General features: G+C 44.0%; 1 protein-coding gene across 2 annotated transcripts in view; it reads left to right on the top strand.

Moving 5' to 3' along the window:
- agap1 (ArfGAP with GTPase domain, ankyrin repeat and PH domain 1) overlaps window positions 1-12,891 on the top strand; it is a 649,964-nt gene that overhangs the window by 324,729 nt on the left and 312,344 nt on the right. For both annotated transcript variants that reach the window (XM_072261395.1, XM_072261394.1), the window contains exons 5-6: window positions 1,639-1,780; window positions 3,428-3,562. In XM_072261395.1, the coding sequence (XP_072117496.1) occupies window positions 1,639-1,780; window positions 3,428-3,562 (277 nt within the window). The remainder of the gene's footprint in view (window positions 1-1,638; window positions 1,781-3,427; window positions 3,563-12,891) is intronic.

Here is a 12,891-nt window from a genome sequence, read left to right as displayed (position 1 = left end):
CTCCAGTAAGTTCTTCATAGTCAAAATAGTTTGTCAGCTCCCCGCTCCCCCACCCTCCCCACCACCACTACCTCTTCATTCTGGCTATCTTCCTCTCCACTCTCAGTCTTGATGCAGGGTCTCCATCCAAAACTTCGGCAATTCCTTGTACTTCCCCCCTCCCACCACTTGTTTGCCCTTCGAAATTCCTCTAGTGGCTTGCTTTTTGTCATAGTTAGAAGTGCCCATTACTTTTGGAAATTTCACTTCTGGCATTTCTTTAAGTGTAGGTGTAACCCTCTCACCGCAGCTCCTGATAAGCCAGGCTCATTAGCTAACCCTGGCTGACAGCCATGTGACTCAGTATCGCATGGGTAATGGTGAGAAGGTCACTTTCAACAAGCAACACTTGTCTAGGGTCAGTATGATTTCGGTTCAACCCAACAGGAAAGTTGGAATGTTCAGATGAGGGAATGAAATTTGGGGAGAATGCTGCCACATGAAAAGTTATTGTTCTGCACTAGGAAATAACAGACCAGAGCATAAAATTAAAAGTGGAAGTGTATTTACCAATATTTCAACTTTAACAAACAGTTAATAGAAAAAGAAAAGGGTCCATTGCAGTTAAACCAGTCTAAGTATGCACATAAATGTTAGAGCTTGTCTCAACTAGTTGGGCATACCACTTTACTCACATCACCGGTTATAGTTTGAACTTTCCTTGAAGAACGTTAAGAACAAACTGTCTAACTCTGAAGTATTGATACTTCCTCCTTGGAACCATTAGTCTGCACAAAGCAATAAGGTTTCCCCTTTGGGCAGGATTCTCCAAACGTCTTCCCTTGTGCTCTTCGACACACCTCCTCCTCTTCTAATATTTCCCAACAAAAGACCCAAACCCAGACCACTGTCCTACAGAAATCTGATCCCACCCAGCTCTCTCAAGTGTTCCACTGGACAGAATGTCACCAAGACAAACCCGATTGGCTGACACGACATTCCTCAGCTGAGCAAATGGCTCCTTATTGTAGCTGAAGGCAAAACACCAGTCTGTGAAGCTTAACTAACAGAAGCACACTGTGTTTTGCAGAAAAGCTGCTAAAATAAAATACCTAACCGCATAGTACAATAAAACATGTTCTCAACCAGGACATAACACGGAACTTTGAAACTAAATGACAAATTTACAAATGCATCTTGAAGTTGATGGCTAGTGGTGAAATTGAGGTCAAGTAGTGAGAAATAAACTGAACTCAGTTTTTTAATCTGCATTGTTGGCTATCTACAATGGCTTACTCGCATCTAAAAGGAAGTCTATAAGTGTGAGAGTGCCTGAGGGAACCTGAGATTTATTCTGCGTTCACATCATTGCCTGTTTGCAGATGTCAGATGGACATTAATGGGTTAAAAGCCATTCCTGCAGAGAGCAAGAATAGGAAAGCACATCCATAACCAATTAGTGTTTGCCTCATGAGGAAAACTTTGCCATTTTCAATCATGGTCATCTTTGAATGATACAACCATGAAGTTGGGGGGTTTATTTCAAACAATTTCTTCAGGGTCATTAGCAAATAAATGGTGAGATGATTAGAAAGGGAACCATTGATAGCTGGGTATGTTTCAGTCAATTTCTTACTGGTTGATTTGATTTTTTTGTAGTTCGCGATGTGGGTGGATGCTGTTATATTTGTCTTCAGCCTGGAGGACGAGAACAGCTTCAACGCAGTCTACTACTACTACAGCAGGATGGCTAATTATCGGAGCACCACAGAGATCCCCATGGTTCTGGTTGGAACGCAAGGTGAGAGGACATTGCTGGAGTTCTGGAACATCGAGCAAAGTTGCACAGACAGGAGCTGAAATATTGTTTATGTTGCTTGACTTGAATGGCCAACCTAAGGATCCAATAAAGATGTTTGTTAGCGCCACGTGCAAAAGTAAGTTCAGATCCAGATAGGATTCATTCTGTGGTGCATCTGTAAAAAATTGGTAAGAATCACAAGGAATATGTTGCATTCTGAGGAAGCAGAGGCATTTCTTAGCTGTAGGTCAACGTGGACAAAGCAGTTCAAACTTGACATTCTTGGCTATCTCAATCTCAGCTGCACCCCAATTCCTGAAGTCAGCGACCAGTTTCCTTATTCTGCTGACATTGAAAGAGATTTGTTGTCTTTACTCCATGTCCCAAGGTGTCAAGACAATTTACTTTTACCTTGTTTGCAGCGGTCTTTTGAATGCTCTGACAAAGGAAAATTTGTACCTTGAACTTGACTATCTGTGGACATGTTCCCTCTTTCTGTTTTGTTAAGTTAAACTTCATAGCTAGGGTTGCATGAGTCTGTGTACTTGCAGTTTTATGGACAGCACTGCCCTCTGCTGGCTAATATTGCTCATGAACATGAAGACGAACCTCTGGTTTTGCTACTTAAGGACTGGAATTCATCAAGTTACGGAATCTCAGCACAGGGGGCTGTCAGACCTTTTGATGGTGTGCTGTCTCTTTTGGAAGAGCTGTCAAAATTTAACATTTAAGCAATATTTAAGAGGCGCTGATGAGCACTCGGGATGGAAGGATATAGAGCGTGTACAGGCAGGTGGTATTAGTTTAAGTAGTTCCTCTACGAACAGGAAAAGTTCCTGACTATCGAGCCTAGCAGCAGTGCTCCTTTGTAGATTTATATCAGATCACTTCACAGCCTCCTCCTCTCCAGGGAAAACAAGCCCAGCCTATCTGATCTTTTCTGATAATTAAAATTCTGCAATCCAAGTGAATCTCCTCTGCATTCCGTCTTGGGCAGCAATACCTTTCAAATAGGGTGGTGGCCACAACTGCACACAATGCAGTGTTCACGACAGTATTTTGTGGAGCTGTAAAAGGGTGTCCCATCTTTTATAGTCAATTCTCTGGCCTTTGAATGCTGTGTTGTGTGCTTTCTTTGCCCCATCTATCTGTGTTGCCTCTTTAAAGGAAGCATGGGCTTGAACCCCAAAACTTCTGTGTTTATCAGCATAATAATTTTTGAAAACAGAAGTTTATTCACATAGAATAATCAGGGGATCACAAAGCTATTTATTATTTCATGTTAGTATATGCTTACTATTATCCACAAAACACTCAAGCCCTTGCAGGGCCCACCGTTCCCTGAACTCCTTCACTCTGCCCAATGAGACTATGTGCTCCTCCTTCTCCAAGGGCACCTGGACATAGGTGTTACCCCAGAAGAAAGACAGACAGTCGTTTCTGATAGGGTCCTTGTCGACAGTCCACCATTATTGACTGCATATGTCCTGCCCTTTGCTGACGTGCCGAAATCCATCTTCTTGCATTTGTAGGGATTAAGGTCCAAGTGTCTGTTCTATTTGATCAAGGTCCCTGTGATTTGATTGGGATTTCAATCACAAAGTGCAGTACATGTTAATATTCTGTCAACGTTTTGTCCCTCTGCAGATGCCATCAGTACAGCCAATCCACGGGTGATTGATGATTCCAGAGCTCGTAAACTCTCCAACGACCTGAAACGATGTACATACTACGAGACGTGTGCCACCTACGGCCTGAATGTGGAACGCGTCTTTCAGGACGGTGAGGCATTTGTTTTCTTGCTGAATCCTGACAGGCTTCACACCAAGTTGCTGGGTCAGCAGGAAGTGTCCTTTCGGTCACGTGGCAGGCTTGACACCTTGCGACTGGCGCGTTGGGCCGTGGAGGGCAGCTGGCAGTCGATGGTGCACTCGTTGTGTCCCTAACTCAGCACCTTTAATTCCAACAGGGCTGAGACTTCACCTCCATGCTGTGGAGGTGAAATACATTTTTTAAAATCACTATTCCTTATATTGTGGACAGATGCCTTGTGTCATCTCTGTTTTTATTTCTCTCCCCTGTAGTTAGGCTGGGGAGAGAAACAAGCAGAATTATATTTACTACTCGCCTCCCCTTTCTTGCTTCCTTTTCTGAACCTCGTTCTCTGTGTACTCTTCAAAGTCCTTCTATATTTCCAAGCCCTCAGCCCCTTCTCCCCTACTCCCTCTCCTCTTCCCACACCCCGAATCCTTCCACCCCTTCATCACCCCCACCCTCCTCCTCCTCCTCCCACCTTCTGGTCCCTCGCACCGCATCAGTTTCCTCTCTCCCCTCATCCCACTCCCTCCCCCTCACACTCACCCTGTAATTTAACAGGTAAATATGTGTTTTAACATTGCAGCTTTCCTATCAAGACAAAGCATGGCTCTCAGATTTTTGCCTTCTGTCCAGCGACAGAGGCCTCAAAACACTGCTGGAATATTCCAGGATCTAGGGACCCACTGACATTTCATCAGCCATTTATTCACACAACCAAGTCGTTAACAGTGCCTCACTGTGGTGAGGCTGGAGTCACTTGAAGGCTCAGCAGAGATTTCCTTCACTATGGGATATTAGTAAGTCAGATTTCTAGATATAGTGATGTTGTGCCAGAGGACATTGAGGAAAACTAGCTCATGGGAATGCATGGGATTTTTAGCATTATGGATATCAACACACCTGACAGTGCAGCACTTGAGGTGATGTTCTCACCTCTCAGAGGTGGGGCTTGAACCTGTTACCTTTTGAGCTGAAGAGAAAGTTCAAGGCAGTAATGTAGTGTAGCCAAACATATAGACTCTGTCAGGAAGGAACCGTGCCTGCTAAATAAGTCTCCGTTCAGAGTCCGGGTAGAGCAAAAAGCACAGAAACAGAATGTTGCACATGTTCCATTGGCAAGGGGGTCTTGAATTGCAAGTACGTTTCTCCCTGAAACTGACAGCACAAGCTGACAGGATAGTAATGAATGCATAAGGCATGTTTGCCTTCAGGGCACTGAGTATAAAAGTTGGAAGTCATGTAGCAAATGTACAAAACTTTGGTTCAGCAACATCTGGAGTATCATGTGCAGTTGAGGTTGCTGCGTTAAGTGGAGCTGGGGTGAAGGTGCAGGAGAGGTTCACCACCATGCTGTCTGCATTGGATGGTATCATCTATAGGGATAGATTAGACAAATTTAGATTCCTTTCTCGAGAGTGTCAGAGATTGAGGGGAGACCTGATAGAAATGTATAAGATTTTGAGAGGGATAAATAGGGAAGATGGTCTTTTTCCCAGGGTGGATATATCAAACACTACAAAGCAAAGCTTTGAAGTGAAAGGAGAAAGTTTAAAGAAGATTTACAAGGCAATTTATTTTACAGAGTGTGATAGGTTTCTGGAGTGTGCTGCCTGGGGATGTGCTAACAGCAGACATGATAGCATTGTTTAAGGGGCAGTGAGAGAGATCCCTATCAACTTGTTCACGTGCCTGAGAGATACAGACAGTTTAAATTGGCATTGTGGTCAGCACAGACGTCATGGCCTCTTCCTGAGCTGTTCTCTGTTCATCACAGACACCGTGGCCTGTTCCTGAGCTGTTCTCTGTTCAGCACAGACACCGTGGCCTGTTCCTGAGCTGTTCTCTGTTCATTACAGACACCGTGGTCTGTTCCTGAGCTGTTCTGTGTTCATTACAGACACCGTGGCCTGTTCCTGAGCTGTTCTGTGTTCAGCACAGACACCGTGGCCTGTTCCTGAGCTGTTCTCTGTTCAGCACAGACACCGTGGTCTGTTCCTGAGCTGGTCTCTGTTCAGCACAGACACCGTGGTCTGTTCCTGAGCTGTTCTGTGTTCAGCACAGACACCGTGGCCTGTTCCTGAGCTGTTCTCTGTTCATCACAGGCACCGTGGTCCGTTCCTGAGCTGTTCTCTGTTCATCACAGACACCGTGGCCTGTTCCTGAGCTGTTCTGTGCTCAGCACAGATACCGTGGCCTGTTCCTGAGCTGTTCTGTGTTCATCACAGACACCGTGGTCTGTTCCTGAGCTGTTCTCTGTTCAGTACAGACACTGTGGTCCGTTCCTGAGCTGTTCTCTGTTCAGCACAGACACCGTGGTCCGTTCCTGAGCTGTTCTCTGTTCATCACAGACACCGTGGTCTGTTCCTGAGCTGTTCTGTGTTCATTACAGACACCGTGGTCTGTTCCTGAGTTGTTCTCTGTTCATCACGGACACCGTGGCCTGTCCCTGAGCTGTTCTGTGTTCAGCACAGACACCGTGGTCTGTTCCTGAGCTGTTCTCTGTTCAGCACGGACACCGTGGTCTGTTCCTAAGCTGTTCTCTGTTCAGCACAGACACCGTGGTCTGTTCCTGAGCCGTTTTGTGTTCATCACAGACACCGTGGTCTGTTCCTGAGCTGTTCTCTGTTCAGCACGGATACCGTGGTCTGTTCCTGAGCTGTTCTGTGTTCTAAGTAAATAAATTATGGACATGGGTGCACTCTAACAGACAATGTGCACATGCAAACTTATTATTTCCAGGATCCTTTTAGTGAGAAAGACAAGGTGAAAGGAAAGGTGTGCCAGTCTTGTTAACAATTGGGATAAAGGCAGCCAAGAGTTATAGCGCTCAGAAACATGTCCTCTGTTGTGCTCACCACATTGATTGTGACTGTCTTGCCTTCCTGCGGGACTGCCATTTGCATTTGATCCATATCCATATGCTGTGCCGTATCTATTCAGGTGCTGTCTAGATGCCTCTTAAATGTAACTGCATCTGATTTTGTCATTTTCACAGGCAGCAAATTCTCTGTGTAAACAAAAAAAATTGCTATTCACATCCTTTAAAAATCTTTCCTTAAACCTTTGCCCTCTTGTGTTTGACAGCCCTGCTATGGGAAGAAGATTCTGACTAACTGTCCTACCTAAGCCTGTCATGATCTTGTACAGGTTTCCCCCGCCATCCGAAGGCACAGCGTTCCTATGAAATGGTTCGTAAGCCAGAATGTCATAAAGCGAAGAAGCAATTACCATTTATTTATATGGGAAAATTTTGTGAGCGTTCGCAGACCTAAAAATAACCTACCAAATCATGTCAAATAACACATAAAACCTAAAATAACTGTAACATGTAGTAAAAGCAGGAATGATATGATAAATACACAGCCTATTTAAAGTGGAAATACTTTTCCACAATCATTGCCGGCATTGTTCTCTGTAGTGAAAATCTCACTCAAGCGCTGTTGGCAAAAACACTCTCTCCAGTAACTTTTAAGCTATGAAGCTGCCAAATCATACCAAATAACACATAAAAATACACAGCCGATATAAAGTAGAAATAATGTATGTAGAGTGTAGTTTCACTTACTGGAATCGGGAAGACAGCTTGCCGAGCACACTGATGATGGTGTGTTAGACTGAGTCGTCGCAGGTTGGGTGGTGCAGTGGACCCACCGATCTGACGCAATCGGCATTCGCCTCTGATCTGGGCCAACAATTACATGCCGGGTGGCAACTAATTAATTAGCTTGTTTGCTTTGGCTTTTTTCTTAAAGATGTGCTGTGTGCCTCCCGGCTACCGCTGCATTCTCCGCAAATCGGTATCTGGCCGTGGCCTGGGGGTTGGGGTGGTGGGACACTGAGGTGTCATCTCATCATCGTCTGTTTCCGTTAGGGCAGGCAGGTCATCTTCTATGACTGCCTGCCTCGATGTCAAAGGTTGAGGTTCATCGTCTGCTGTGGCTGATATGGAAGGCTTGCTTGACTGCTGAGCCTCGCGCATTTTTCTGTCATACAGTTCTTTGTAAGCACTCAAACCATCTTGCAAATACTGTATGCCCTAAACCGACGTACCCTTTCAAAATTAAAGTCATACTTTATCATTGCAGCGAAAATCTCACACAGTTGCTTCTCGTTCAGTTCCTGGATGACTTTACTTTCGCTACTGAATTCGGTTTCGGTTGCTATCCTTTCCCCTTCCAATTGCATCAGCTCTTCATCTGTCAGTTCTTGGTCATGGGATGCCAAAACCTCTTCAATATCATCTTCGTCAGCTTCCACAAGCCAAACTCACTTTGTCCTTACTTCGTTCACCACGATCGAAACGCTTAATTATGTCTAGTTTTACGCTAAGTGTAACAGCCTTATGAGCTCTTTTAGGCTTTTCCGACACCTTAGAACTCATCTTGCAAATGGCTGCTCACAGGCTCGTGTTTAAGCAACGCCATTCCAAATCCGGGGGAAAGCGGCTGCTCGGGGTGCGCGCTGCCTTTTATCACGCGCTGCTTTTTTTCCGCGCGCTGCCTTTCTTCGTAACAGTGAAAATACCTTCTGTTAGCAAAAACAGGGAACTAATGTAGGTCTTTCATAGCAGTGAGTTTTCGTAAAGCGAATGTTCAAAAAGTGGGGGACACCTGTATACTAGTTTCAGGTCACTCAGCTTCTTTTGCTGCAGGTGCCATGGTAGTGTAGCGGTCAGCGCGATGCTATTAATGCTTGGGACTCCAGTTCGGCGTTCATACTGGGCGCCGCCTCAAAGGAGTTTATACGTTCTGCCCATGATTCCTCCCACAATCCAAGAACGTACCCATTAGTAGGTTAATTAGTCATTGTAAATTGTCCTGTAATTGGGCTCGTGTTAAATGGGTGGATTGGAGGGCAGCGGGGGTCATTAGGGCAGAAAGGCCAGTTCCACCCTATCTCTAAGTGAACAAATAGACAAATCGGTCCAATGTGACTATTCAATCTCTCCCCTAACTGAAGCCCTCCAATCCCAGTGAATCTCCTCAGTAGGAGGGAAAGCTTCTTGAAATTCAGAAAATCAACTTGAAATGACCAAGCAAGGGTAGTGATTAGGGATACCACACCGGGATAGTGATTAGGGGCACCATACTAGGGTAGTGATTGGGGGGGGGGCCATACTAGGGTAGTGATTGGGGGGGGGGCCACACTAGGGTAGTAATTCAGGCACCACACTAGGCTAGTAGTTACAGCTCGGGGTATCAGAGTTTAATCCCAGCGTTCTCTGCCGGGAGTTTGTACGTCCTCCCCGTGGAATGCCTGGCTTTTCTCTGGCTGATCCGGTTTCCTCCCAGTCAGGTTAGGAGATTAATTGGTCATTGTAAATTGTCCTGTGATTTGGCTCGGGTTAAATCGGGATTTCCAGGCATCGCGGTTAGTAGAGCCGAATCCACACTGTATCTCTAAATAAATAAACAGCAGGAGGTAATGCAGGGCAGGGTTAAATCAGAAAAGCCAGTGTGCATGAACACAGCAGTCACAGACAGGGGTTTCATTCTGAATGAAGGCAGGGCAAACCACATTCGAAGTAATAGTGGGGAGGATAAATTAATGAGGTGTATTGAAAAAAGCAACCAAAGAGTGACAGACCATCTTGGATCGTATATAATGCAACAAAACGTTAATTGCTGATGTGGTAGTTAAGGGAAGATTAGGCATAAGGAAATAACAGTCATTACTTGGTAGAACTTTATATAAAGGTTGCAGGTGATGCAGAGGGACAAGTTGTTTGTGCGGCTTATGCAACTGTAATTACTTCAATTGAACACCAGAGGGCATATGGCATCCAAAATGAGTAAATCTAGCTAGCTGCGCAAGGCAGATTTAGTCAGAATCTGAAAGAAGTTTGTTATCACTGACAGTTGTTGTTTTGCGGCAGCAGTGGATAGAAGTTGCTATAAGATATAATGAGAAATTTTTAAAAAGTAAGTAGTGCAAAAATAAACCGGAAGTGATATAGTGTTCACGGTCCATTCAGAAATCTGATGGTGAAGGGGCAGAAGGTGTTCCTAAAAGTTGAGTGTGTTCCCTCAGGCTCCTGACAGTAGTAATGAGAAGTTGAGTGTGTCCCCTCAGGCTCCTGACAGTAGTAATGAGAAGTTGAGTGTGCCTCAGGCTCCTGACAGTAGTAATGAGAAGTTGCGTGTCCCCTCAGGCTCCTGACAGTAGTAATGAGAAGTTGAGTGTGCCTCAGGCTCCTGACAGTAGTAATGAGAAGTTGAGTGTCCCCTCAGGCTCCTGACAGTAGTAATGAGAAGTTGAGTGTGTCCCCTCAGACTCCTGACAGTAGTAATGAGAAGTTGAGTGTGCCTCAGGCTCCTGACAGTAGTAATGAGAAGTTGAGTGTGTCCCCTCAGGCTCCTGACAGTAGTAATGAGAAGTTGAGTGTGCCTCAGGCTCCTGACAGTAGTAATGAGAAGTTGAGTGTGTCCCCTCAGGCTCCTGACAGTAGTAATGAGAAGTTGAGTGTGCCTCAGGCTCCTGACAGTAGTAATGAGAAGTTGAGTGTGTCCCCTCAGGCTCCTGACAGTAGTAATGAGAAGTTGAGTGTGCCTCAGGCTCCTGACAGTAGTAATGAGAAGTTGAGTGTGTTCCCTCAGGCTCCTGACGGTAGTAATGAGAAGTTGAGTGTATCCCCTCAGGCTCCTGACAGTAGTAATGAGAAGAGGGTATGTCCCGGATAGTGAGGGTCCTCAATGATGGAGGTCACCTTCAAAGTAAATTTCTTATCACAGTGCATATATGTCACTATATACAATCCTGAGGTACATTTTCTTGTGGACATACTCAGTAAATCCATAATGGAATAATAACCATAATAAAATCAATAAAAGACTGCACCAACTTGGGTATTCAAGCAGTGTGTTAAAGACAACAAACTGTGCAAATACAAAAGGAGAGGAAAAAATAATAAATAAGCAGTAAATATCGAGAACATGAGATGAATTGTCCTTGAAAGTGAGTCCATTGGTTGTGGGAACATTTTAATGATGGGGCGAATGAAGGCCCTTTTAGTTCAAGAGCCTGATGGTCGAGGGCTAATAACTGTTCCTGAGCCTGGTGGTGTGAGTCCTCGGGCTCTTGTACCTTCTCCTTGATGACAGCAGCAAGAAGGGAGCATGACCTGGGTGGCAGGATTTTTTTTGAAGCACCGCCTTTTGAAGACTCGATCTTTGAAATGCATCTGACAATGCACATCGTGTGTTATGTAGGTAATAGTAAATTTAGCCATAGACTGGCTAAACAAGGCTTCTTCATCGTGCTCATGTTCCAGCAAGCTGTCCTCTGGTCTGAAGGTCATCTTCGGGACATATATAGAATTGGTCGACCTCTTTGGAACTGTGGTCACTTTATCTCGTCCATGGAGCTGCAGTATGCAGAGCATGCATTTTCAACCTGCATTTGGAGGCCTATTTACCAAAGTCTGTTTGAGAGAATATGGATTAAACAGTCATAAATATTGTTTGAACAAGGTGAACATCAAGAACCAAAGCATTTGTTTATTAGAATTTCTTCATAGCTATTGTGTAAAACCAAAGCAAGAAAGGATTCCAATAGAAAGACTTCATGTAACAGTGATTGTCTCAAGAAATTTATTACCCATTTTGAGGGCCTTTTCCAAATATCCTTTCCCTTTAACAAAGCCCAGTGACATTACTTCCCCTTTATCAGGTGTACTCTTAACTCTTAACAGGAGCCTTCCAACTACAGTGCCTATATAAAATATTCACCACCCTTGCAAGTCTGCATGTTTTATTGTTTTACCACAACGGAAAAAGACTTTTTTGTGTCAGTGAAAATAGATCTCTACAAAGTGATCTAAATTAATTACAAATATAAAACACAAAATCATTGATTGCATTAAGTATTCACCCCCTTCAAGTCGGTATTTAGTAGATGCGCCTTTGACAGCAATTACAGCCTTGGGTCTGTGTGGATAGGTCTCTATCAGCTTTGCACATCTTAACACTGCAATTTTTCCCCGTTCTTCTTTACAAGACTGCTCAAGCTCTGTCAGATTGCATGGGGATTGTGAGTGAACAGCCCTTCTCAGGTCCAGCCACAAATCCTCAATTGGATTGCGTTCTGGATTCTGACTTGGCCACTCCAGGACATTAACATTGTTTCTAAGCCTTTCCTGTGTAGCTTTGGCTTTATGCTTGGGGTCATTGTCTTGCTGGAAAATAAATCTTTTTCCAAGACACAGTTCTCTTGCAGACTGCATCAGATTTTCCTCCAGGATTTCCCTATATTTTGCTGTATTCGTTTTACCCTGTACCTCCACAAGCCTTCCAGGACCTGCTGCAGTGAAACATCCCCATGGCATGATGCAGCCACCATCTTGTTTCATGGTAGGGATGATGTAATTTTGTTGATGTGTGGTGTTTAGCTTACACCATTTATAGCGTTTAGTCTGATGGCCAAAAAGCTCAATTTTGGTTTTATCAGACCATAAACCTTCTTCCAGCTGACTTCAGAGTCTCCCACATGCCTTCTAGCAAACTCTAGCTATGATTTCGTGTGAGTTTTTTTTCAACTGTGGCTCTCTCTTTGCCACTCTCCAATAAAGCTGCGACTGGTGAAGCACCCAGGCAACAGTTGTTGTATGCGCAGTCTCTCCAATCTCAGCCACTTGACTTCACAACTTGATATTATCTGTGTTTCAGTTTTATTTAAAATTCACTTAGAGCAGTGTACATTTCTCGGGATTTTCCTGAAGATATTTTACTGGGAAGTGTTTACGATCTCTGCATAGCTTGCAAACATCAGCTTACTATATTGAACTAAAAAGACCAATGTTTAAATTAGCATAAACCTATCAGTGATAGTTGTGATTTTAAAAATTGAACAACGAGAAAAATAAAATTCCAAATTTGTGGCTTGTTTAGATCACTCTGTCTTGCGGATAATTACATAAAAGCCCTGTGGGTATTTTATTTAAAGAAACAAAGTTGTATACATATTAGATTTTTAAATAACCGTGCTCCATAATCTCATGTTCTTATATTAGAATCCCTATTTAGTAAATGACATATAGCACTGACAGAGGGCTGGGACATTTTGCCTGCTTAGCCCTGAATGCCAAGGAGCATTGTGAAACAACTTAAGAGTGTTTATGCAGACCGCGAGCTGGTGAATTATTATTTCTTAATGCAATTCACTAATTAATATCAGGGGTGTAGAGCCTCAAGCTTCTTGGCTTGATCTTCTATTTCCAGAAGGTGGTGACATTCCAAGGGATGTCGCTCCCAAAGGTCCACCACATGAGAGGTGTCATTCAAGCATACGAGACCCTA

Source organism: Mobula birostris, chromosome 6, assembly GCF_030028105.1.
Source record: "Mobula birostris isolate sMobBir1 chromosome 6, sMobBir1.hap1, whole genome shotgun sequence".
In the NCBI taxonomy this organism is placed as follows: domain Eukaryota; kingdom Metazoa; phylum Chordata; class Chondrichthyes; order Myliobatiformes; family Myliobatidae; genus Mobula; species Mobula birostris.
Note: the sequence above shows the minus strand (reverse complement) of the source record. Positions and strands in the feature narration are given on the sequence as shown.